We start from the raw sequence: 23,084 nt of genomic DNA, 5'->3' as shown, positions 1-23,084 counted from the left end.
TGTTGTCTTTTTTATATACAGGGTGTTCTCAAATTTGAGCTACCAAGGATATTGAGAGATTCTTCGAATAATTTGAAGAAAAAAAGTCTAACATTGGTACCGCAAACGCTTTGTTTTCGAGATACAGGTTGTTTCGTTTTTTGTAGTCCTACTTTTTGTGATACCAGTTTATCGAATCTTCATTAATCTTCGATACAGGCGGGTTAATAAGTACCAAAGCTTATAAGCTATTTGTGATCTACCAAAAAAAAAAGTTCTGAAGGAAAGAAGCGGACAATGTTCCAGAAGAAACATCACCCTGTCGATTCGCATTCGAAATTAGCATATCACATGATGCAATCTTTAAATTGAATACCTATGCCAAATTTTATTTGAATATATTGTGAAGGTAAGATGTTATGAGAAAGAAACTTGGAAAAAATCGAACTTTAACACCCTGCATCTCGAAAACAAAGCATTTGCAGCTAATGTTTGGGGGACTTTTTTTTTAAATGATCCGAGGATTCATTTTCGTTCGAACCTCCAATTCAGGCACATCCTGTATGGCTGAGCATTTTTATTTGCTTTTAAGTAGTAGTGACTTCATAAAATTATCGAATTATAGGCGTTTTCTATGTTAAGTGGCCGTGGAAAAATTGCGTTCTTCCAGAACAAATCTTATCAGAAAGTAGAATTTTAGTATTAGACGCAAACAATACTAATCCAAAGTTTAAATATTGAAGTATCAGTAATATGTTAATTTTTCAGTTCAAAGACATGACACCAGAGGTACTCACTATAAGAAATGCCTTGGCCAGAACTTTTGAAGATACCGAGGCCGATGGTGGGGTTGCCTCTTTATCCACTCTTGAGGAAAATAATGAGAGCTACGATTCGACCATAACAAGACTTTTAGATAGACAGGAGTGGACTCAATGCGTGTTATACTTTAAACAACACCGCAGTGCAATAATCACAGAATATGAAGATATTTGTGACAGGGATGATGATATTCATACTATCTTGAACATTTATTGCAAACGAAAGATGATGGAAAGACCAGGTAAAAAAATAATATGTATATTTGATCTGATAATGAAAATCTAAAATGTGGTATACTTACTGGAACTAATCCATAAAAATGCTTGTCCATCTAGAAAAGCGTTTGATCGTTCGATAAAATTTTAAGCACACGAAAGTCTTTTATGTAGATGAACTTCGAAATGTTATCTGAAGATAAGACAAACTAGTAATAACATTAATCAAAAAATGTGGTGGAAATTATATTGGTTAATTTAACTTCGTCCTTTTCGTATTCCACCTAAAATATTTTCTTCAGTGGTATGGCAAAATCCTTTGGATGCAAAATCATTTTCTTCAAAACTCTCATTACCGACTCTGAAAGTAACTGAGGAAAGTAGTTGATCGCTTAATATTCATCTTCGGTTTTTTTTAGCATGTACCACAGAATATTGCCAAACGTCATTGTCGAAATCATTAATAACCTCTTTCATTTTCTCGATGACTGTTGATTAAATTTTCTAAAACGGCTGTTTTAATAACTCCCCAAACCAGTTCTGTTGATAAGATGTGGAAGATGAGCCCAATCCCACCAATAAGAGCGCTACACAGCAGCATGAGCAATGATAGTGGCTAAATTAACACATACTATTTCGATAGACAATCGACTAGCATACTAGAATTTATTCAAAAGGACTGATAAGACAATAAATTCCCTGCTCCCTAATACATCTCTGGAAACTTGGAAAATCTTTGTATATTAGAAATATTCTCGCATAAGAAGAAAAAAATCAGTCACACAACGAACTAAAACTTAGTAAAAATGCTCATTTCATTATTCCCCCACTTTATTGGTCTATGAGAATCATAAGAAAGATAATTAAGGAGTGATAGGTGTGTGCATACAGGCAAATTCAAAATTTGACCAATATGGTAATTTGCTTATTATTTTTATCAGTTTTTGAAATTGATTCGAAATGTATTAAGAATAAAAACTACGAAATTTGAGTCACTGTACCTTTTCAATGAATAAGTCAAATAAGTGATAGAAAACAAGGAAATTTGTCATATTTCATTTAATGTCACACGATAACGGACATGCCGTATTCAATAATTTTTGTACTTGTATAAAAATAATTATTTGTTTTAGTTATATAGCTATTATTATTATATTCATTGCACGTTGCACGTTATTTGTACTATAATTTCTTCTTTCTCTACAGATCAATCTACCAACACAAATCAACAACCAGATGCATCAGATGTTTTCGGGAGATTATTCCAATTCTCATCAGCTACCTCGGAATTAGAAACTTTGTTCAAAGATCCACCGCCTTCATAGAAGACTGCTTATTTTAAGATAATTTAGTCCAGTATAATTTATCACGTGTATCAGATAGAATTACGAATGTGTAGGTTACTGTATTAGCTATATATTATTTTATGAGTGGTAATGTTCATGTATGTCTGTCATAGTTTCCTCTTTTATAATTTTGTTCTTCCCTCTATATCTGTTTTAAGAAATTACTGAAGCCCCCTTAATTCTATAGAAGACTTCCTGTTATATTTATTTTATATACATCCAAGCCAATTTTATGGTATAATATAAAGTTTAATTATTGTTAATTATATTCAAAAACACATATTCTGCGCATATTATGTTATATGATCTTTTTTATTATTAATTTTTTTTATTTTATTACATTTAATCCTTGTTAATTGTTATTTTACTTGGAAGAACATTCAATATTCTTGAGAAAATATTTTCCAAATATTTGATAATTTAGATATTATATTCCCAACTTTATAAAAAATAAACTATAATCATTATAATAAAGTCCTTATTATTTCGGTTATATAAGTCGTAAAAAAATGCATATATGTATATGAAACAATGTAAAAAAAATATCTGAGGGTTTATTAATTTTTTTGATTTAAATCAAATACACACATCGTCAAAAGCCTTGACTGCCCCTAGGTTTCTCAGGAAATAAACAATCTATATTCTGAAAATGAGATGAATCTTTTCCTCTATTTCAACTACAATATATTTGATAGAAAATCTTTGTTAGTTACTGTACGTTTTATGCAGGATGAGACTAAATTGAGAAATTGGATGTCCTGGCATTTTCTACAGAGTATTACCAATATTACAACTCTCGTTATTCGCTGAAAACTGATTAACTTCGAATACACCTGCATTCTCCCGAACTGGTTTAATGTTTTCATCTAAGTGATAAGAGTGTGAATATTCCACACACAAAACATTGTCATGTAACATTCAACAAATTGGGAGTTGAGGGGGGGGCAAGCCTTTTGATAATGTGTGTAAATGAAATCGTAGTCTGAATTAAAGAAGAGGATGGCAGGTTTAAAACACATCTGCTGAAACATTTATAAAACTCTGTGATGGGTGTGGCACTATATTTTTTTAATTTGGCTGCTAAAAAAATAGCCCTGAAATTCCTATGAAATGATTTGTATCTCAACTGAATGCCCATACCAAATTTCATCAAAATTAGTGTAGTAGAATTCAAAATATTTCGATCTCGGAAAATTCACATTTGCGAATGATCAAGATGATCCAAAAGGGCTCTAGTTCTGGAATTATATACGACCCAATCTAAATATCGAATTTCATCAATATCAGTCCAGTACAACGCGAAATATTCGGCACCACAGTCAACCGTACTACCGAGGTAGTCTAGATAATTCAAATATAAGTCATAACCATCATAGAAGAGAGCAAGGTATATAAACTCAGGAAAGCAAATACATATATCTATTAAAAGCACCAGCAAAGGAAATAGTTGTTCAGCGTGGAAAATCATTCTAGCTCAAGCCTAAACAATCATTACATCAATGATTACTTGGCTGGTTCTGAAAAAATCAACAATAGTCTGCTAATCTTGTTATTTTCATGTTTCGATCTTTTTATCACAATAATTCAAACAAAATTGAAACAAAACAACACACCATTTATTCAGGACAAAACGAATACATAAATATAAAATAAATTTCAGAATGCATATAACGAATTTTCACATTCGATAATAATAGATTTCAAATTGTAAATATATGTGGATATATCTGAACAAAATATAAAAAAGCCAATACCTGTGGATAAGACTAATAACCAAGAGATCCAATTTATTTATTTTCCATTCTAGAAAATGATTGTTTCTTTCAAATAGCACCAAATCCATGAAATTTCCATAATTAGTTACATATTATTTCAATTCATGTTTAAAAATTTCGTAAACCATCAATTACAATAGAATAAATAAAACCGTACTTAATTTTTTTCAAAAGAACATAATCCGAAGACCTTCAGCCTGTATTAATAATGAAATAATTTCAACCATAATTTCCAAATTGCTGCTCAACTTGAAACAATAAATGAAAAATGTTGAAATAATTTAAATTTTAAAAGGATTAGCACTTGTTCATTGTAAGAAGCAGGAAATGATTTTTTTTCAATTAGTAAACTGAAGTACTTCATGTTTTAGAAGAAAAAATTATAGAATGATGTGTATGAATAAATATTGTTCCAATATAACATTCAAGTGTTTGTCATACACTGAACATCAATGGTAAAAATTTAAAACAAGTATATGATTCAGCTTGTACAGATCCAAGAGTTAGGAATCATTTGTTTTTTCAACACTCAGGAAAAGAGCTTATTGCTTATTGAATTATATACTTCAAAAAATTACAATATCTAGTTGAAACAAGGATATAATAACAACAAAAATTTGAAGAATTTACCATGCCTACTAAAGAATTTTATGAAAAGCAATCCTTTAAAATATTTGTTCAGCAACTTATTTGCAGAGTTTATTTTCATATTTTTTCATAGATTTTTTCATTGAAATATAATACATATTACATATTTTGCTTTATTATCAAAATTGCAGAAATTGAATGGAAATGGTCAATACTTGATAAAACTATTTTAGAATTAATCAAAATTATTATTGTTCTAACTGAATTTGATTCTTAATCTATTAGTATGTATTTAACCAGCATGAATAGTGGAATATAGCTAAAAGAACTATGTCCTTATCCACCTGAAGATGAAAATGACAGTATACTTGTATAATTCAAATTCAATCCATATTGGTGCACAAAGTAAATTGCTCATAAGAGCAAAAAATCATAATTATTAAAAATTGAATATTAATTAATCCTCCACTTCTAGAATGAAGCCAAATTAATCAAAATATTCTATGATGATCCAAGTATTTAATTTATAAAATTCTTGAGAAGCGCTATATTCATATCAGTGTTGATTCCAGACAATTTCAACATCTAGAGGGGGTAGTCAAAAATTTGTTTTGATTTTGAGAGATAGTTTAATTTTTTAGCGGGGTTTCGGGCATATTTCTGGGGATAATACCCCCTGGGAAGTCTCTGGATTCAACACTGATTCATATACAATTACTTATTAAATTATCACAAGAGTTCTTATACAGGCACTTATTGAAGGTCTTTTCACATAATGGATTATCTATTACTGTCACTTTCCTGTTTTGGTTCTTGATTTTGACGATAAATAGGTCTTCCCATAAAGGTAGGAGTTTGATTATTAATGCTACCTATTCCTCTTCTTGCTGCAGGAAAAGCTTGTTTTGCTGCTTGATTTTTAATGTACTTAAAGACTCCATCTCCAGGAAGACTAGGAATAACTTTTGGATATTTATACCAAACATGATATGTTAAAAACCAAGTGATAATAGCTAGTACACCTCCTAGCAATTTTTCTACCATAACATGATAATATAATAAAGTAGTGAATAACATAAAATCCCAAATGACTTGCAAACAAGTTATTCCTATGAAAAGTCCTCTAATATAGGGGGTATATTTTTCATAATTCACTTGTAATGTTTCGAACTCCTGTTCTGATAAATTCCTTAATGGATTATTATTTGCAGATGAATCCTTTGTACAACGCTGATACTCCTCTAAACGGATATTGTCCTTAATTCCATCCCAATTCATCAAGCACCTTGCTTCTTCAATAAGAACTAAACTGCCATATATCAAAATGAATGAGTGTCCTGATATATCGAAGCCATTCCACATATGTCCAGCATGTAAACAAGTTGCTTTTGTTCCAAATCCCTTAACCATACATCTGCCAAAATTAGCTTCAATAACGTTAAATAATTTAGTCCAAAACCACCAGAAAATTGTGGCAATAAATATTCTCAATAGGTGATGTTTAGCAATTCTTTGCTTTTGTCCACAACAATAGATATATGAAGTTAGAATGAGAAATGGTATCAACAAGAATAGATTCCATCCCCAAGCAAACTTCACAAAAAATCGGTTGATGAAGTTATCAGATCTAGAAAAATACCATTTTGGTATAGGCATCACATCTGCTATTAAAGAAATTCCAAAGAGACAGCCTAAGTATATAAAAATTTTCAATCTTGTCTCCAGGAATAAAATTTTTTTGCACAGAAATATCAACATTAATGTCAGAATTTCATAAACTGATGTTGCTTCTCTTGTAGGTTTAGTACCAGTACCTTTCTGTTCATTATTAGCATCAGTCATGGTTGGTCTGAAATTCATATTTATTTTTCGTTTTGATGCCATTATTTGCTTTTAGTTATGTAAGATGACTTAAGACAACTCATAAGTTAATAATATTATCACATTTTTTCATGATAAACATCCAATCCACATAATAAATAACATTCGATCAAAGGTCACAGGCAACGAGTCAACTAACCTGGCTAAATTTTACTTTCACTCTTCAACATTTTCAGCATAGACTTGTCCTAGTTTCTACTGTTTCTAGAATAATTAAATAATTCTATGCATTTTAGATGCATTTGAACTAATTCAAAATGACAATGTGCTATGTGCAAAAAACTATTATATTATAATAGTTCTATCCTTGAAATCTGGAAATTCACATTAACTGAAGCAAAGAAACAATGGGCAAATCGTGAATCTAATTTCGCTTTACGTCAGAACAGGGCCGTCGCCAGGGGGGAAACAGGGGCGGCATTTCAAGCTTGATCAACAAATATCACATGTGTAGGAATTCAAAGTACCGAATGAGATTCAATTTGGTCAACAACAGCAAGGAATACCGACAAATTTAATTAACATCAAAAACCATCAAATGTGCCGCATTATGCATTTTACTCATAAATATCCAGATGTCTTGTAATCCCCTCACAGTGCTCTTTACGAGTTATTATAAAGTCAAAACTGAGCAGAAGAACCTGAAACTGCAGGGCCCGCTCTAGAGGGGCGGTAAATAATGGAGGATGGCATTATCTAATTTTCCGAGAAATCTGGCCGAGTCTCCGCCTGGGGCGGCAGTTTGGCTAGCGACAGCCCTGCGTCAGAATTTGACAATATATACAGTTATCAGTATTATGTGTGGTCAAAATCTTATAAAGGATCAAAAAACATAGACTACCAAAGTATGAAAAAATGAGGAAAACCCTGACGTGGAATAAAGAATTAATGCATCAATTGAGCCCTTAGATATCACATATATAACTATACATGTATGCGGTCTCCAAGGCGCAATTGGCACATGAACCGTATCGTTTGAGACCATTCCTGGCTCAAAATTCAGACATTGTGACGAAACAATAGAGCAATAGGTTCGCAGAAGAGCGCTCAAAAAAATGAAAAATGCGTAGATGAGTGAATTCAGAAGCTTTTGAGCGCTCGTCATGCATGTGCCAATTGTATCCTTGGAAATCTCATCTGTATATAGGTATATGTATGGTCTCCAAAAATGCAATTGGTACATTAATGCACAAGTCTCAAAAAGATCCTAAAATTACAGTGCATTCCTCATTTCTTTTAGATTCTTCTTCAATTTTTTTTGGTTCTGGTCAAGCTATCAACATAAACATAAATAGAAAATGTTTATTTCATGAATAAACAGTATGAAATCTGTATTAAGTTTGAAATTTTAGTTCACATCTAAATGCAATATTTCATTTCGGTCGAATCTGCAGTTTCTTGACGTTTCCGTTCGAGAGTTATCTTGTTCACGGCCGGCCGGACAGAACCACCTAAACCCCCCTAGCTACGCCTGTGTGTCTCTCCGTCCAACCGCCTTGTACGAGATAATTCTCCTCGAACGAAATATGCTAATTAAAGAGCTAAAGCTATAGACTTGAAATTTTTAGGGTTGTTCCGAATATCTCAATTAAGTTAACATAGCATATCAGCGATCAGAAACCCTACCAGCTATCAGAGCTTTTCTTATCAATGCACAATTCTGGAACTTAAATCAATTAAAAAGAAGAAACATTTAAAACATTATATTCAACGCAAAAAGTTACTCGCGCAACAAAATGGCGAATACGCCTATTTCGGATCTCTTCAACAAAATTTTCAAGAAATTATTATGACATACGTTTTATTGTAACAGAAACTCTCTCACGAATATACCTCAACATCTTATTCATGATGATATAGGATGTACTAAGTGATATATAAATATTAGACAGATATATACATCTTGTTGATAACTCCAACTCTTTTCAGAACTGTTCTGAAGGCGGTACGAGTTTTTAAACAGAAACACCTATACCTATAATGATGAGATTCATTCCATCACAATTTTCATTGGAATAATTACAATAAATTTGAGTTTCGTCACCATTTTTTATCATCAAGTCGATAACGTGGGAACTGAGGTTTTTCTTTATCAAGAAGCAGAATTCTACTTATCATCCTTACATCATGCGATTTCCTTTTTTGTAATAAATCCAAGAAAACACAAGAGGTATACGTATAGATACAGTTTGTGAATGGTTCTTCAAACAACAAAACATGGAAGAAGTAGTTGAGAAAACTAGTAGCACAATTCTCTTTCGACAATTATCAGCAGAATCTGGATCTTTGGTAACAGTATCTGATTTAATTGCTTCTTCGAACAGTCGGGCTCCTAAAATTGTAGATTTGAAAATTAAAGATGAGGTGAAAGATAGTAATAATAAGGAAAAATCAACAAACAATGAGCCTAATTCTGATGCATCACCAATACCAATTTCATCTCAAATGAGTAAAACAGAAAAATCCCTTTTCATGGCTGATTTACAAAAAAAACTAGCCGCAATAGAGCTACCAACGAAACCTAAACCACCAACAAAACCTAAACCACCACTTAAACCTGATAGTGACAGATGCATTTCATACATTGATATGACCCATACAAAATCTGATGAAACGAAATCACCTCAAAATTCTGAAAAGAAAAAAGACATTGATGGGGAAACACCAGTTTATGAGATTATGACTTCCCCAAAAGTTAATAACATATACGAAAATGTTGATTCCAAGGAATTTTTAATTTCTGAGATGTTAGCAGATCCTGAACTGCCAGTAGTAAAAAAATCTCGGATTAAGGATAATGATAGTAAATATCGAAAAGACCAGTATATGCCCATATACGAGGATGTAGTGATGAGGTCAGAAACAAATGATACTCCTGTAGCTCTAATGAAAGGTAAGTAATATGGAAATTAAATATCGAAAATAAGGGTAAACTTTTCTTCAATTTCATATTTTTATTTCATGAATGATTTAAACTTCAACCTATTTCACATCAAATAATAAAGAATTATCCAAATATTATTATAATAGAGGATGATCATAACTTTTTAGTGGGCGTTGAATTAATTTTAAATAGGGAGTAGATAATTCACAAAATTTGAATGAGAATGGATAATAAGCAATTGATTGTTAATTCCGAACTGTTTCCAAATAGAATAATTGCAGAACGCAATAGCAAATATAGGCCAATATCAATGAAAAAAATTATTTATAAAGAACCTGTACATTTTATCTGTATCGCAGAAATTAGTTAAACTTTTTTTCACAGCCCTTCATATAAAGCCACAGATTTCTTCAGAAGTCAGCACAGACGCAGAATCAAGCAAATTAAACGTCAAAGACGATAAAATGGCTACTTTGCGTCCCAAATCACCAAAACCAATAATTGCTAAAAATGACAAAGAGGAATCTTTCTGGGATAAAATTGGAACATTGGGACGTAAGAAACGTATTAAGGAAGGTGAGGTGTAATTAAAAACAATAAGAAATTCAAGTTACACTAAGATTACCATATATGGCAATAGATGTTTACATTTGTTCATTAATTGTATTGGTGCTTTTAATTCGTTTTTAGTTCAAGAAGTACAAGAAGAAGGAAAGTTTGCTATAGATTCTCCAGGATTTGCTGTTGTTCCAACTATATCTCCTGAAGACTATGACCTCGGTGAGAATTCTTGAACCCGCAACTTAACTGTTCTCATGAAAATTAATATTTTAATTTTAGATGAAAATGAGGAACGTTCAGTCATTATGCCAAAAGCCTTTGAAGATCCGAAACTGCGTGAGTTGATACAAGTTCTCATTGATTGGATTAATGATGAATTAGCTTCGCAAAGGATAATTGTACAAGATCTTACTGAAGATTTATATGATGGCCAAGTTCTCCAAAAACTATTTGAGATGCTAACAGGACATAAATTAGATGTTCCTGAAGTTACTCAATCTGAGGAAGGACAGAAGCAAAAACTGTCTGTTGTTTTATCACATTTCAACAGGGTAATTAGATTTTGTATATAAGTTTCCAAAAAATACTTTAAACTCAAATCATTGAGACAATAGTTTGTCATAAAAAAATTTTTAGGTACTGGGACTAGGTTATAACCATAACAAATGGAATGTTGAAGTAATTCATTCTAAAAGCATTGTCCCAATTCTTCATCTCTTAGTGGCATTAGCTAGGCATTTTAGACCACCTGTTCGTCTACCAGAGAATGTCTCAGTTTCTGTTACAGTAGTACAAAAGACACAAGGTCAGCTAACACATCGTGTAGTGCGAGAGGTGATAACATCTGAATATTCTGATGTTGGAATGAGATGTGAAAGAGATGCTTTTGATACTTTGTTTGATCATGCTCCTGATAAACTGCAAGTTGTCAAGAAGGTATGTTTATGCTTAAAGTTTCCTTCATTTCTGAAGGTTACAATTTCTATTCTAATAGAATAGAATTGTGGTAAAAAAAAATAGTCTTCTGGAAAGGAAAAACCATTTCATGAAAGTTCTGGTTCCTAGGTTTTCTGTCACTGTAGCAAATAGATATAGGATGTTTAAGATATTGACATAAACATATGTGTTCAGTTGGTGGATATTCTGGGTAATTTCCTTTTTTTCATATCTCGAGGAGATAGTTGAATAAAATCTTATTCAGCATATTCCATCATATTGATTCAATGTTGAATGTTGGTCTTTTCATGAGTATTGATTCACAAGTTAAGGGGGAGGGGTTAGGTTAGGTGCAGTTTAGAAGATCCGATATTTTATAACAACTGCAATTATCATTCTGATCTCTTGATCTCAAATTATTCTTTATCTTGTTGAAGGAAGATTTATCTGATTAAAATACTGTTTCAGTCGATGGTTACTTTTGTAAATAAGCATCTGAATAAACTGAACCTTGAGGTTACTGAAATTGAGAGTCAGTTCCATGATGGAGTATACCTAATTATGTTAATGGGCTTATTGGAGGGATTTTTTGTACCCTTATATAGTTTCTTCCCTACACCAAAAGACCATGATCAAAAAGTGCACAATGTTTCATTTGCTTTTGAACTGATGGAAGAAGTAGGTCTGGCCAGACCAAAAGCTAGACCAGAAGGTGAGTAAAAAATCTACATAATTTCATATAATTCCACTATATTAATTAATACATTTCTATTTGCAGATGTTGTTAACTTGGATCTGAAATCAACTCTTCGTGTTTTATACAATCTTTTTAACAAGTATAAGTCGCTACTTTGAAATATGCCATTCTATTGAATAAAAATGAATGTTTTGAGGTAATACTGCTAATATATAAATTAATATTTCAAATCTAGTACTTGAATATATTTCCATTTTGTTGACCATGGTGCCTTTTTACATATACTAATGTATAATATTATATTAATTTATTTTAATTGTTATATCCTAATGCTAATTAATCTTTTTTATTTATATATAATAAATATTCATTTTATAATGAAGTCGTTAATTACCTTTAATGTTTCAGAATCTGTTGAATGTATAAATGTCTTTGGAAAATATAAATTTTTCAGTATACTGGTCCGTTTACTAACTATATTTTGTGTTGAACAAGCTACTATAAGAAAAATATTTTCATTGGTCTTTTTTGAAATGGATGACGAAGCATCCAAAATAGATGTAGATATTAGTGCCCCACATAAAGGATTGTAGTTTTCTTCATTTATATTTGAGTAGAGATCAAACCGGTCAATAAGAATCACTCTTGGAGTTTTCCGCCAAAGATGAATTCCGTTCAAATGAGATATTAAGCAATGGTAATCTTTTAAATATCTAAAAATCAAACGAATGAGTAATTACTTTATGCTTAAGGGCAAAAATGCTAGTAATAGGATATATAGATATGCTTACATGAACGTTATTAAGTTTAGAACTTCTTTTCCGGGAATATCTATATTATCTGGAATCTTATTGAATGGAACAATCGATATGTACCAAACAGGCAAACCAGCTTTCGCAGAGTTTATTGCCGTCTACAAAGAGAAAATATATACAATTTTATATTTAAAAGCAATTGTACAGCCAACATACTTCGAAAAGAACGTATTCTAATGTATTACCGACGATGAAAATACTTTTTGTAAAATCATTATTCATTTTGGAATAAATCACAATACAGAAATGTTAGCGGCGTTAGCGCGAAAAAGAAATCAAAACAATTTTTGGTTGAAACCACAGAGTAATAATTTAATGCGACTACAGAGTCGTGATTAACGCAATCAATATCTAATGGAATTTTTTTATTTATAGTATTTAATTCTTTCATAAAGGAATATTCAGTTCGATATATATAAAGAATTGCAAATTGTTTTGAGAGAAGATAATAATAAATCCAACAAAAGATGGAGAGTTCAATGTTATCATAGATTTACGAAGTATATACAAAAAAATATTCCATATTCCAGAGAAGTTTTTTATCGCCATCTGTTCGTTGCTATGGAAAGCATCACATATGAAAATATTTCGGAAACCTACTTTATTGATTATTGGCGCTAAATTCAATTAAGGGTGCATGACACGAAATTCAAATTAGCATGTTTTGCAGACTTCGGATGGAAATACTTTTCTTATAAAAGATATGTAAACGATTATTTCAGATTTATACAAATTCTCATTTCTCTCTGAATCTTAAAAAAACAACGTTTCCATTTAAGGCAGGCATAGATGCAACACAAATCGAACGTGAAGTATAACACGATACACTTACACAAAAAAGTGTATCGTATAGTATACCAGCATAGATAAATACAGAGGACCCCTTATCTATGAATGAACAGAAACACGTTGATTTTTTTTAACGTTTATAACGTTTTTTTTTTAGGTTTGGGGTGTGTACCCCAAAAAGTAATAAATCCTCGCCTGCTTCATTTATGTTTAGCATTATGAACCTAAAAAATACTATTATATACCTTATATTAAGGATCATGCTTAATGCCAAGTTAAAAACAGTGTGACGAAAGAAGAAACTGAATTATTTATGAATATTGAAGAGCAATATTCTGGAGACCTAAGAGAAAGGGGATCTATTCTTGAATAAAGAAAATTTATAAATCAAATAATTTTATTGAAGAAATAGGAACATAAAATAATTAATACTATCCTTCGTTTTGAACATTTTGAGAATGACTCATTAATAAATAAATTAATTTTTTTAACAAAATAACTTTAGTTTTATATATTACTATATATATTTTCATGAAGATTAACAAATCCTTGTATCACTTCAGTCTTACCCAACATATACATTCATACATATTATAAATGATCGGGCCTTGAATACTGAGTTAATGTAAATCAATAAATTATTCCTTGAATAAATAGAGTAGAATCAATTAAAGCTTTGTTCAAGTAAGGCATTCCAGTCTATGCCTTTGAAAAAAGGGTGGGATTTCAAATTGTCAACACCATGAGGTCCTGCTCCTAAACGTTTTTTGGGTTCATAAACTAATAATTGTCGTAATAACGACCTTCCTTCCGGGGATACGTACTTTGGAATCCTTAAAATAGTAGTCTGATGAAAATATTCAGGATGTAAGTCATTTATGCTCATGCCTACTAAAATTTCATAAAATATGGCTCCAAAGCTCCACCAATCAGCTTCTTCTCCCTCTGGGCCGATTCCTTGGACTTCAGGAGCTAAATTTAAATCTCTTTTATTTATGAAAATATCGTATGAATCTTTGGCATTACACATATAAGTTAGGGTAAGGTTACCCTTTTCATTTATAAGTAAGTTATGTAAACGTAAATCTTTACATATAATTCCTAAAGTGTGAAGTTTTTCAAGAGCCAATATTAACTGGGCAGCCCATTTGACAATAATCTCATGATGCAGTAAGTCTACATTTTGTTCCGCTTCAATATTTATAGTAGGTATTGATGAGCTCCTTTGCCTGTAACTAAAAGTTGACTCTGTTTGTGGCAATGAAACTGGATGTACAGTTTGGGAGATATCATCTTTTGAGATAACCTCAAAATCATTACTCTCAATATCTGTTTTTACTTTGGTGTATTTGGTTACAAGATCGGTAAAACTATTTTCTGAATCATCATCTGGAATATCTAGATCAACAGCTTTGTCATATAAATTCTCAACTGTTTCATTATTCTCGAATTTCAGTCTAACTTTGTTCAAATAATCAGATAGCTTTGAACCCTTCACATATTCTAATATGAGAAAAATTGAATTATCACAATTATAGAAGTTGTGTAACTGCACCATGTATGGTATACTTTCAGGTATAATCAAATTGTCATCTGAAAATGATGTTGTTTTGTTAATCACCTTCACATAGAATTTCTTTTGAGTATCTGGATGTAAAACAAGCATTCCTGATTCTTCTTTCCTTATGACGTTGTACTTATAAATTTCTGATATTGCCGGTTTTTGTATACTACTTCTTTTTATTACCGGATCAACTTTGGATAGCAAATTTTTCACTTCTGGTGATAAGTACATGTTATACAATCTTTCTGCTCTCAAACAGCATAATTCAATTCTATGTTGTATGGACCTTTTCTTGTCATAATCATTCTCATTACTCAGACTTTCTCTTAAAAAATCAGTAGCTGTTACACAGGTTTTATGGGCCTCTTCGTAGTTTCCATTAGTTTCTAGCTCTTCTACATATTTCATAAAATCATCTTCATTCGAACAAACTTCTGAATGTGTTCTGCCATTTTTTAAAATCTGCAGAGATTGTGGAGAGCCGGGTGTTCTTGAGGAGGCATTTCTTGCAAGTCTATCTGTAAAGATAAATGATATGGTCATTCAACTATTCAAATGAAAATAAATTACTTATTCCATTCTTCTCCATCAGATATGGGGTATCAATTCTAAGAAGGTATATCAAACCATCCATTGTTCAATAAAATTATGAAGAAAGTGTGAAACAAGCCACTAGCGATTTTCTCGAATGATTTTTAATTGACTGAAGTTTTATTGAGTAAGAATTTCATATATAATATTGTTCTAGAAACTAAGAGGAAATTTCATAGGTAATACTCCAGTTCTAGAAAAAACATATATGTATACAAATATCATTTGTTCACATTTCATACATGTGTGTTTGAGATAATAGTCGGTGTAAGAAATATGGGAATATAAAATTTTATTCTGGATTTTTTGATACTAATTTATCAACTTATTTTTATTAACAATGAATATGAGTTATTAGTATTATGTACCGGGTTTTTCACCATAATTTGACCCCCCCTTTAACTTTGTTACTGAAAGAGGTACAAAAAAATGTTTTCTATAAAAGTTTCACGAAATCGACTAATGTTTTTTAAAATGATTTCAAAAAATGAAATATATACAGGGTGGGCAACATATTGATAGCAACTTCATTTTTTCAAATTGAACACCCTGTGTATTTTTCTATATTTGACTAGCTCTTTTTCCCCTGATTTCGAATATATAACATATGTTTGGTCTATCTCTCTTATTCTGAGTACCACAGAGTTTCAAATTTTCAAGAACCACCTGGCATGCTCAGTAATCAGTTTTCAAGTGGTAGGCTGCGATAACTCAAAATGCTTTTTTTTGAGTTATATCGTTGGCAACGATATGATATACGTTTTTCACTATAAATTAGAATTGGATGATTCGGGTGCAACTCCATATATTCTCCCCTCGTAGCTTTCTTATTTTTATTGTTCTTCACATAAAGTGAAAATATTTCAAATTTTTCCTCTTTCTGTGTATGAAACGTATATCGTTGCCAACGAGATAACTCAAAAAAGAGCATTTTGAATTATCACAGCCTTCCACTTGAAAACTGATTATTTAGATTGCCAATTGGTTCTTAAAATTTGAAACTCTCTGGTACTCAGAATAAGAGAGATAGGCCAAACATATGTTATATATTCGAAATCAGGTGAAAAAGAGCTAGTCAAATATAGAAAAATATACAGGGTGTTCCATTTGAAAAAATGAAGTTGCTATCAATATGTTGCCCACCCTGTATGTATTTCATTTTTTGAAATCATTTTAAAAAACATTAGTCGATTTCGTGAAACTTTTATAGAAAACATTTTTTTGTACCTCTTTCAGTAACAACGTTAAAGGGGGGGGGTCAAATTATGGTGAAAAACCCGGTACATATTACATCTTTTAACAGGGCGGGCTCTAGAGGCCGGCAAATAGGCATTTTGCCATGGCGGCAAATATTGGAGAGCGTCATTCCCCACTAAAATTAACTAGTGTTAATTGTAGGTGCATCCGATTGTTTTACTCTTAGAGAAAAAAGGATCAAAATGTTCGACCATTTTATAAAATGGAAACATTGGAAACTCAAGAGAAGAACTTCAGAAGAACGTGCAACTTCAGTTTTAGTGGAATTTCCATGTTTATTTACATCTCAACTATTCTTTTGATAACTATGTAACACATTTTTTTGGTAAATAAAATTAATTATTATTATTAGAACCTGAAACCGCAGGACCCGCTCTAGAGGGCAGTAAATATTGGAGACCGATATTTTCTACTTTTTCCGCGAAATCCGAATTCCCAGAAGAATGTATTGGATTTTTTTTCCAAATTTCAATGAATTCCACAAATGATTTTTTTTATATCAAATTCACTAATCTTAAACTTATTTGTATCCAGAATGTCTGCAACCTCTATTTGTTTGTTTTATACCATCGTGTTGGGCGTGGGCGCATCCGAATTAAGAATAATGGTTCATCCGATGGTTCTACTCAATGATCTTGAAGAAAAAAAAACGAAATGTTCGGGGGTTTTATAAAGACGAAACTCAGCAGAAGAAACTCAAACCTGAATTTAATTCATATAATTCATCATTGATTCATTAGAATTCAGTACTTAGAGCTCGCGAATGCCATTTAAACTTTTGATACCTTGATTATAAAATTTATTTCATTAATAGTTATATTTTATAATTTAATTTCAGTTATCTTTTCACCGTCCAGCTCTTTTATTTTTGCGCAGAAATGATAGAGGAGGCTTTCTATTTTAAAATTTGCGGCTTATTGCAGCCTATGAATTTTCAGTTAATTATTTGGAAAATTTTTTTTAATTTCCACTATTACACTATAAATGGATTTTTATCAGGTAAAAACCGAGTTTATGTATGCTAAGTCAGAAACTTGCCTTTGAGCGCTCGCCATTCAGGTATCAAATGCGAACCTTATCGTTTGAGGCCACTCCCCGATCAAAATTTGGAAAATTACAGACTTTGTGACGAAATGACTGTTATTGTTATCAAGGAAATATTGGGTTCATATAACATCCAAAATCGTCGGTTTTGTGCCCACGGAAATATTGGGTAATTTTTCCAATATCATCAACGCCGTCGGTTTTGTGGTCATGATAATATTGGGAACTTTATTTTTTAATTTTCTTGAATTGTTTTATGGTTTGGAAAGTGCAAAATTATATTGTCATTTTATACGCGGAACATCGACACGGTAAAATATCGTCAGTGGAATATTGCTTTTTCTTTCTAATATTCTTTTATTTCGATCGAATAGGCAGCCTTTATTAGGTTTACGTTTTTTTTTTCATTTTCTAATGAAACTTAATTGTTACAAACAAGTGATAAATGGGTGTTGCAGGCACTATTTCATTCTATGTTTCACGGCATATCACCTTAGAACATAGAATAGAATTATTCTGTATTCTTCTTATTGAAGCATAAATATAGCGAAATTTCCTTGAAAAAATTATATGTAAACGAATTTGAATGTACGTGCGAAAGCTCCTAATTGCACGTAACTTTTTTTTTTTTTTAATAAGCAATATCTTATTTGTTGAATTTTGGTATGTTTTTCCAATGAGAAAATACTGGGAACGTTCGATGAAAGCATTGTTCTGACCTCCCCCCTTGAATTAAATTCAAACTGCAAACAAAAAACATGTCCCTGTTCAAAGAATACATGGCGCTCTTAATTTGGATAATTTTTTATGGATGCATCATTGTTTAAATCGAAGATGTTGCTCTAGTGAAACATATTTGCTTTAGGTTTAATCCATGGATTTATCCAAAGATGTTCTACTAGTGAAAAATCTTTGGATGTGTATTCACTTCTACATGTTAGATGTCAAACTGATATTTGATTTCAATATATGATTCTAGTGGAGTTATCGTCATTTAAAAATAGACTCTCTCACACAAGTTGCGGGCTCAAAATTAATCATATATGATTAATTTTGGGCCTGCAACTTGTGTGTGAGTCTATTTTGTATATTCTATAGAATATACATGCATACAAACACTACACACGCTAACAAATCAGAAACAAAACAGACAGACAGAGTTTTTGTCTATGTAATTAACATATCGTCGGCTAAGAGTGTAAATCTGCTATGTCCATAATGAACAATTTTACAGGAGACCAAAAAAACCGTACAGTACAGTGTTATAATAATAATAATAATAATAATAAGAGAGTTTATTCATGAAAATACATTCAGTAGAGTTTATTGAATATATTTTCATGAATAAACTCTCTTATTATTATTATTATAACACTGTACTTTACGGTTTTTTTGGTCTCCTGTAAAATTGTTCATTATGGACATAGCAGATTTACAATCTTAGCCGACGATATCCAAGAAATTTGCGCAGGAATAGCGACGAAATGCAGATATTTGCGCAGGGTGAACGTACCTACCCTAGAAACGAAGAAAAGATGAATATTTGAAACATTATACTTACAGCCAGTTTTACAGGATTTAGTTATGATTCCTATTTGTACTGCAGTTGACATAAATAATACAACGGATAAAATCATGTTCACACCACAGATGCTACATAATGACTTCGAAAATGCAGGTGATTTTCGTTCATTTCACAGGTAGAAAAAGCATTTCAATATAGAGTGAGCAATAAATACAAAAATTTGGAAAGAAGCTAATATTTTTCATTTATAGTCAAATCAATATTAGGTATTACGAACATTTTATTCGACAATTAGAGGACCTAAGAACAAAAAAATTTACACGATATTCCCAGAAAAATTGCAAAGGTACTCCCAACAAAATCACTTTCTCAATATATAGATATAAAATCTAATCGAAATAAATTACAGATTTGTATCAACTGAATCGCATTCAACTTCAAGTTATACCTCGGAATTAAATCTTAAACAAACAAATCTTGGATAATTAAAAGTGCATATTTCGATTATCGTCAGAAATTTAGAAAACTAAATTTAACACGCCAAACAGCTTGAAAACTTCATAACACAAAAGTAATGCTAGACGTCGACAGCATTATTTGGGTTTCACCAATACCGTCTAATGTCTGTGTAGTCGGTGTTTGTTACACGCGTAAATAATAACAGATTCCCCCCTTTCACATTTATACAGGGGTCGTTCGATAATTCTCGGATCCAAGATAATTGATTTGATCAACGCTACGGTGTTGCTTTGTTCTAGCTACGGCTGTAGGCTAGAACACAATACTGGGCAGACTGGGCTGTTTTTCACAATAAACTGACGGTATCCGGACCCCCCTGGCTACGGCTTTGGAATAGAACCGAAACCTCTATTGATGGATAACATAAAGGCCTATATACACACTAGTATTTCTTATCTGAAAATTATGTTATCAGCAAATACCAAAACGAAGAGATAGAATAATGCCGATTCAAGCTTAGAAATAATTAAGTCATTACATTTGTACTATTGAATTACATATATAACGTGTGTTCACAACTCGATAGCCTTTAATAAATTCTAAAAAGAAATTTATTTTATTACGGAAACGTGATCTTGAGTCGGGAATGGTCTCAAATGATAAAGTTTAACTCACTGATGACGAATCCATCTTCATAATAGATTATATCCATAAATCGCGCCTTAAAACTTAACTCTCGAACGGAAATAATTTGGCCTTTCGGAATTTTGATTTCTAGACAATTTCAAAACTACAAATTCGACATAAATGAATTGTGGCATCTAATAGATAGCATTTTCAAGATTAATGTGAAAGTGCTATCTATCACTTTCAAGATTAATGTGAAATTTCATGTTGATCACTTGTCCAGAACCAGAAAAAAATCAAGAAGAAACAACAGATCCGATCGGGTTGTTTGTGTGTATACAGGGTGTTCCTTAATGATATGCTAATATTTAAGGTAGCGAGGCGATTCTTGGAGTCATTTTAAGAAAAAACCACATATGAACGTATGTCGTAAACGTACTAACTTTTGCAGATATTTCTTTAAAATTTAGTAGACGTTTTCATTGCATCAACAATTTTATTATTTTACCAATGGCGTCTGTTTGGGTTATGCATTGAATATTTTTAGAAAAAAGTGGAACAACACTGCTCGTTCTCATCTTGACTTTACTTTGTTCATCGCATGCATGCGCTAACAAAGTAACGAAAACCATGGTTTTCGCTTGAAAAAATAAAAATTATTCTACTCCAGGATCAAATTGTCAAAACTGTAATAGACTTGAAATTTTCAGGATATGTTCAAGTTCCGAATATCTTGATTAAGTTTGTTAGTGGAGAAAATCCATTCAATTGTTTCGTTGTTATACTAATATTTTGTTTTCTCTATTATTGAAAAAAGTATTCATACAATCAAAATAGCAAAATTCATGAAGAATTTCGTGAAAATTTTTTTTTACATGGAGAAAATAATTAGTTCTTCCGATCTGATACTCCCATATTCTTGAACCAGGATTAATGAAATTGAGAATTTTACTGCTACGACCACAAAAAACATAATATTCTCTACTCCAAAGTAGGTACTTCGAATTCAAAAGTCATCAAGAATTTTTAAACTTTTCTTTAATTATTGGAAGTTTTTTTGGGATAGGAGGAAATAATTAAATGTGTAAAATTTGCAGTGGCTTCTGTTAGTGGTTATTCTCAATGAAAAATATCATTTCATGTGTTTTATAATAATTATGAAAATTATGTATGTAGTTGAATTTTTCCATCAAACTCTCTAGAACTAGATCTACCAGTAGTTTAGAGAGAAATTCATTTTTTCATTTACACCAGTACTCACAGTTATTCAGCTACACCACTGTAAACCTAACGCCAAAATTTCAGCTATCTATAAATTCAAAAGCCTCAGTAAGACATATTTAATTGAAATATTTATTAAAAACAGGAAAATCTGCAGGTATAGGGGATCATTATCCAATAACAATACAAATTTTACACAATAGTTTATGTCCCCTTAAATCACAACTCTCAAATTGTAAACAATGTATAACTCAGAAACTAGTGAAGCTAGGACTTTGCGATAAGAAATATTGTATTCTGTATCATCGTAGCAACATATGTTTTCAATGTCATAATTGTGTCTGATAGTTCTAGAGATATATATTTTTTTAATTCATCACCTGATATAAAGTATATAAATTGGTGGATCAGGTTCTTTAGCTAAAAAAATTTAAAAGGCACAGGAACAGATTTCAGTATTGAATTTCATGTAAACAGCTCTTAGTTATAGAGGACAGCTTATTCACTGGAGTTCATATAAAATGGCATGTAATATTTAACTGAGAGAAAAAATTTTTTGGGCAGAGTATACCAAAAACAATTGAGGTATATAAGAAAATCTTACCTGAAATTAATGAAGAAGATGAGGTGTCAAGTAGATTAACACTACTCAAAGTAGAGATTGAATCAGAATCACTGTTAAGCTCATCATCAGAATTTCTCACAAATTCTGGATCATCAGGTAAATTCAAATCAGCCTTGATACTGCTTATGTTGCCATTCAGATGATTAATAGGCATATAACTTGTTTCAAAGAACTTAACAAATTCCTTAGATGTGAATAGTTGATGATGACTGCCAATATATTCCAAGAAATTCAGAGCACTTTGCTTTTTTTCTGTTATGGAATGTTCATCATACTTTTTGAAGAATGTTCCTCTACAGAGAGATGGAAATTTATCAGGCAAGTTATAATTTCCATGAAGAATTTTCATGTCTCTATATAATTTTTTAAAGTCATTATAACGTTTCCACACACTCAGTTTTGTAACTGCTTCAGGACATCTTTTAGGATATAATATTGAAATCACTTTGTATATAACAAAGCCTCTCTGGTGTTTATTTATTTCAGTGATATCAAATAGCTGTATCCAATTAGTATTATCTGCATTCATACCTTGCTACCCGTTTTTGCCAACACAAATACAAATAGCCTGATCAATAAAATCAATACTATAAAAAATTATTTACAAGTTGAAGGAAAACAGTAGTTACTTTGAATTCAAATTATAACACTCAATCTCATTACGGTGATATCACCAAATCATGATTATATTATTCATAATTAGTTACCCGTTCAAAAACATACATTTATTTATTATTTGTCCAGTATTCGTGTTTTGTTTAGATTGATCCTCCTATTATTTCATAAACTCTATGGCTTTTTCTTTTTTTCATCAATGCCAAAGTCATAGTCATAGAGTTTAATTTTTCAGTATCTCGTGCCAAGTTTTACTCGTTTCTACAAT

At 31.3% G+C, this 23,084-nt stretch overlaps 5 protein-coding genes across 9 annotated transcripts in view; 2 read left to right on the top strand and 3 right to left on the bottom strand.

The window, feature by feature from the left end:
• The window catches only part of LOC123673699 (protein furry), a 66,231-nt gene extending 63,471 nt beyond the window's left edge, over positions 1 to 2,760 (top strand). For all 4 annotated transcript variants that reach the window (XM_045608312.1, XM_045608311.1, XM_045608313.1 and 1 more), the window contains 2 exons: positions 748 to 1,042; positions 2,223 to 2,760. In XM_045608312.1, the coding sequence (XP_045464268.1) occupies positions 748 to 1,042; positions 2,223 to 2,341 (414 nt within the window). In that variant the 3' untranslated portion in view covers positions 2,342 to 2,760. The remainder of the gene's footprint in view (positions 1 to 747; positions 1,043 to 2,222) is intronic.
• A 1,196-nt stretch (positions 2,761 to 3,956) lies between these two features.
• Positions 3,957 to 6,931, bottom strand: LOC123673701 (acyl-coenzyme A diphosphatase FITM2). The gene has a single exon (XM_045608315.1). The coding sequence runs from the start codon at positions 6,607 to 6,609 to the stop codon at positions 5,506 to 5,508; it is 1,104 nt and encodes a 367-aa protein (XP_045464271.1). The 5' UTR covers positions 6,610 to 6,931; the 3' UTR covers positions 3,957 to 5,505.
• A 1,850-nt stretch (positions 6,932 to 8,781) lies between these two features.
• LOC123673700 (beta-parvin) lies at positions 8,782 to 12,066 on the top strand. The gene is made up of 7 exons (XM_045608314.1): positions 8,782 to 9,499; positions 9,875 to 10,066; positions 10,181 to 10,270; positions 10,331 to 10,602; positions 10,688 to 10,987; positions 11,456 to 11,699; positions 11,766 to 12,066. The coding sequence occupies exons 1-7, from the start codon at positions 8,824 to 8,826 to the stop codon at positions 11,840 to 11,842; spliced, it is 1,851 nt and encodes a 616-aa protein (XP_045464270.1). The 5' UTR covers positions 8,782 to 8,823; the 3' UTR covers positions 11,843 to 12,066.
• On the bottom strand, positions 12,052 to 12,748 carry LOC123673704. The gene is made up of 3 exons (XM_045608319.1): positions 12,656 to 12,748; positions 12,476 to 12,597; positions 12,052 to 12,397 (listed from the first exon to the last, which is right to left on the bottom strand). The coding sequence occupies exons 1-3, from the start codon at positions 12,719 to 12,721 to the stop codon at positions 12,052 to 12,054; spliced, it is 534 nt and encodes a 177-aa protein (XP_045464275.1). The 5' UTR covers positions 12,722 to 12,748.
• A 923-nt stretch (positions 12,749 to 13,671) lies between these two features.
• LOC123673698 (ribosomal protein S6 kinase delta-1) lies at positions 13,672 to 22,983 on the bottom strand. Of its 2 annotated transcripts, XM_045608308.1 has the most exons (3): positions 22,831 to 22,964; positions 22,181 to 22,769; positions 13,672 to 15,370 (listed from the first exon to the last, which is right to left on the bottom strand). In XM_045608308.1, the coding sequence occupies exons 2-3, from the start codon at positions 22,728 to 22,730 to the stop codon at positions 13,953 to 13,955; spliced, it is 1,968 nt and encodes a 655-aa protein (XP_045464264.1). In that variant the 5' UTR covers positions 22,731 to 22,769; positions 22,831 to 22,964; the 3' UTR covers positions 13,672 to 13,952. The 2 variants fall into 2 exon arrangements, with proteins under 2 accessions (XP_045464264.1, XP_045464263.1); XM_045608307.1 differs by having other exon boundaries at positions 22,181 to 22,983.
• Between the last annotated feature and the right edge of the window lie 101 nt (positions 22,984 to 23,084).

The sequence above is a fragment of the Harmonia axyridis genome, chromosome 2 (genome assembly GCF_914767665.1).
Source record: "Harmonia axyridis chromosome 2, icHarAxyr1.1, whole genome shotgun sequence".
Classification (NCBI taxonomy): domain Eukaryota; kingdom Metazoa; phylum Arthropoda; class Insecta; order Coleoptera; family Coccinellidae; genus Harmonia; species Harmonia axyridis.
This window is presented reverse-complemented; position numbering and strand designations above follow the sequence as displayed.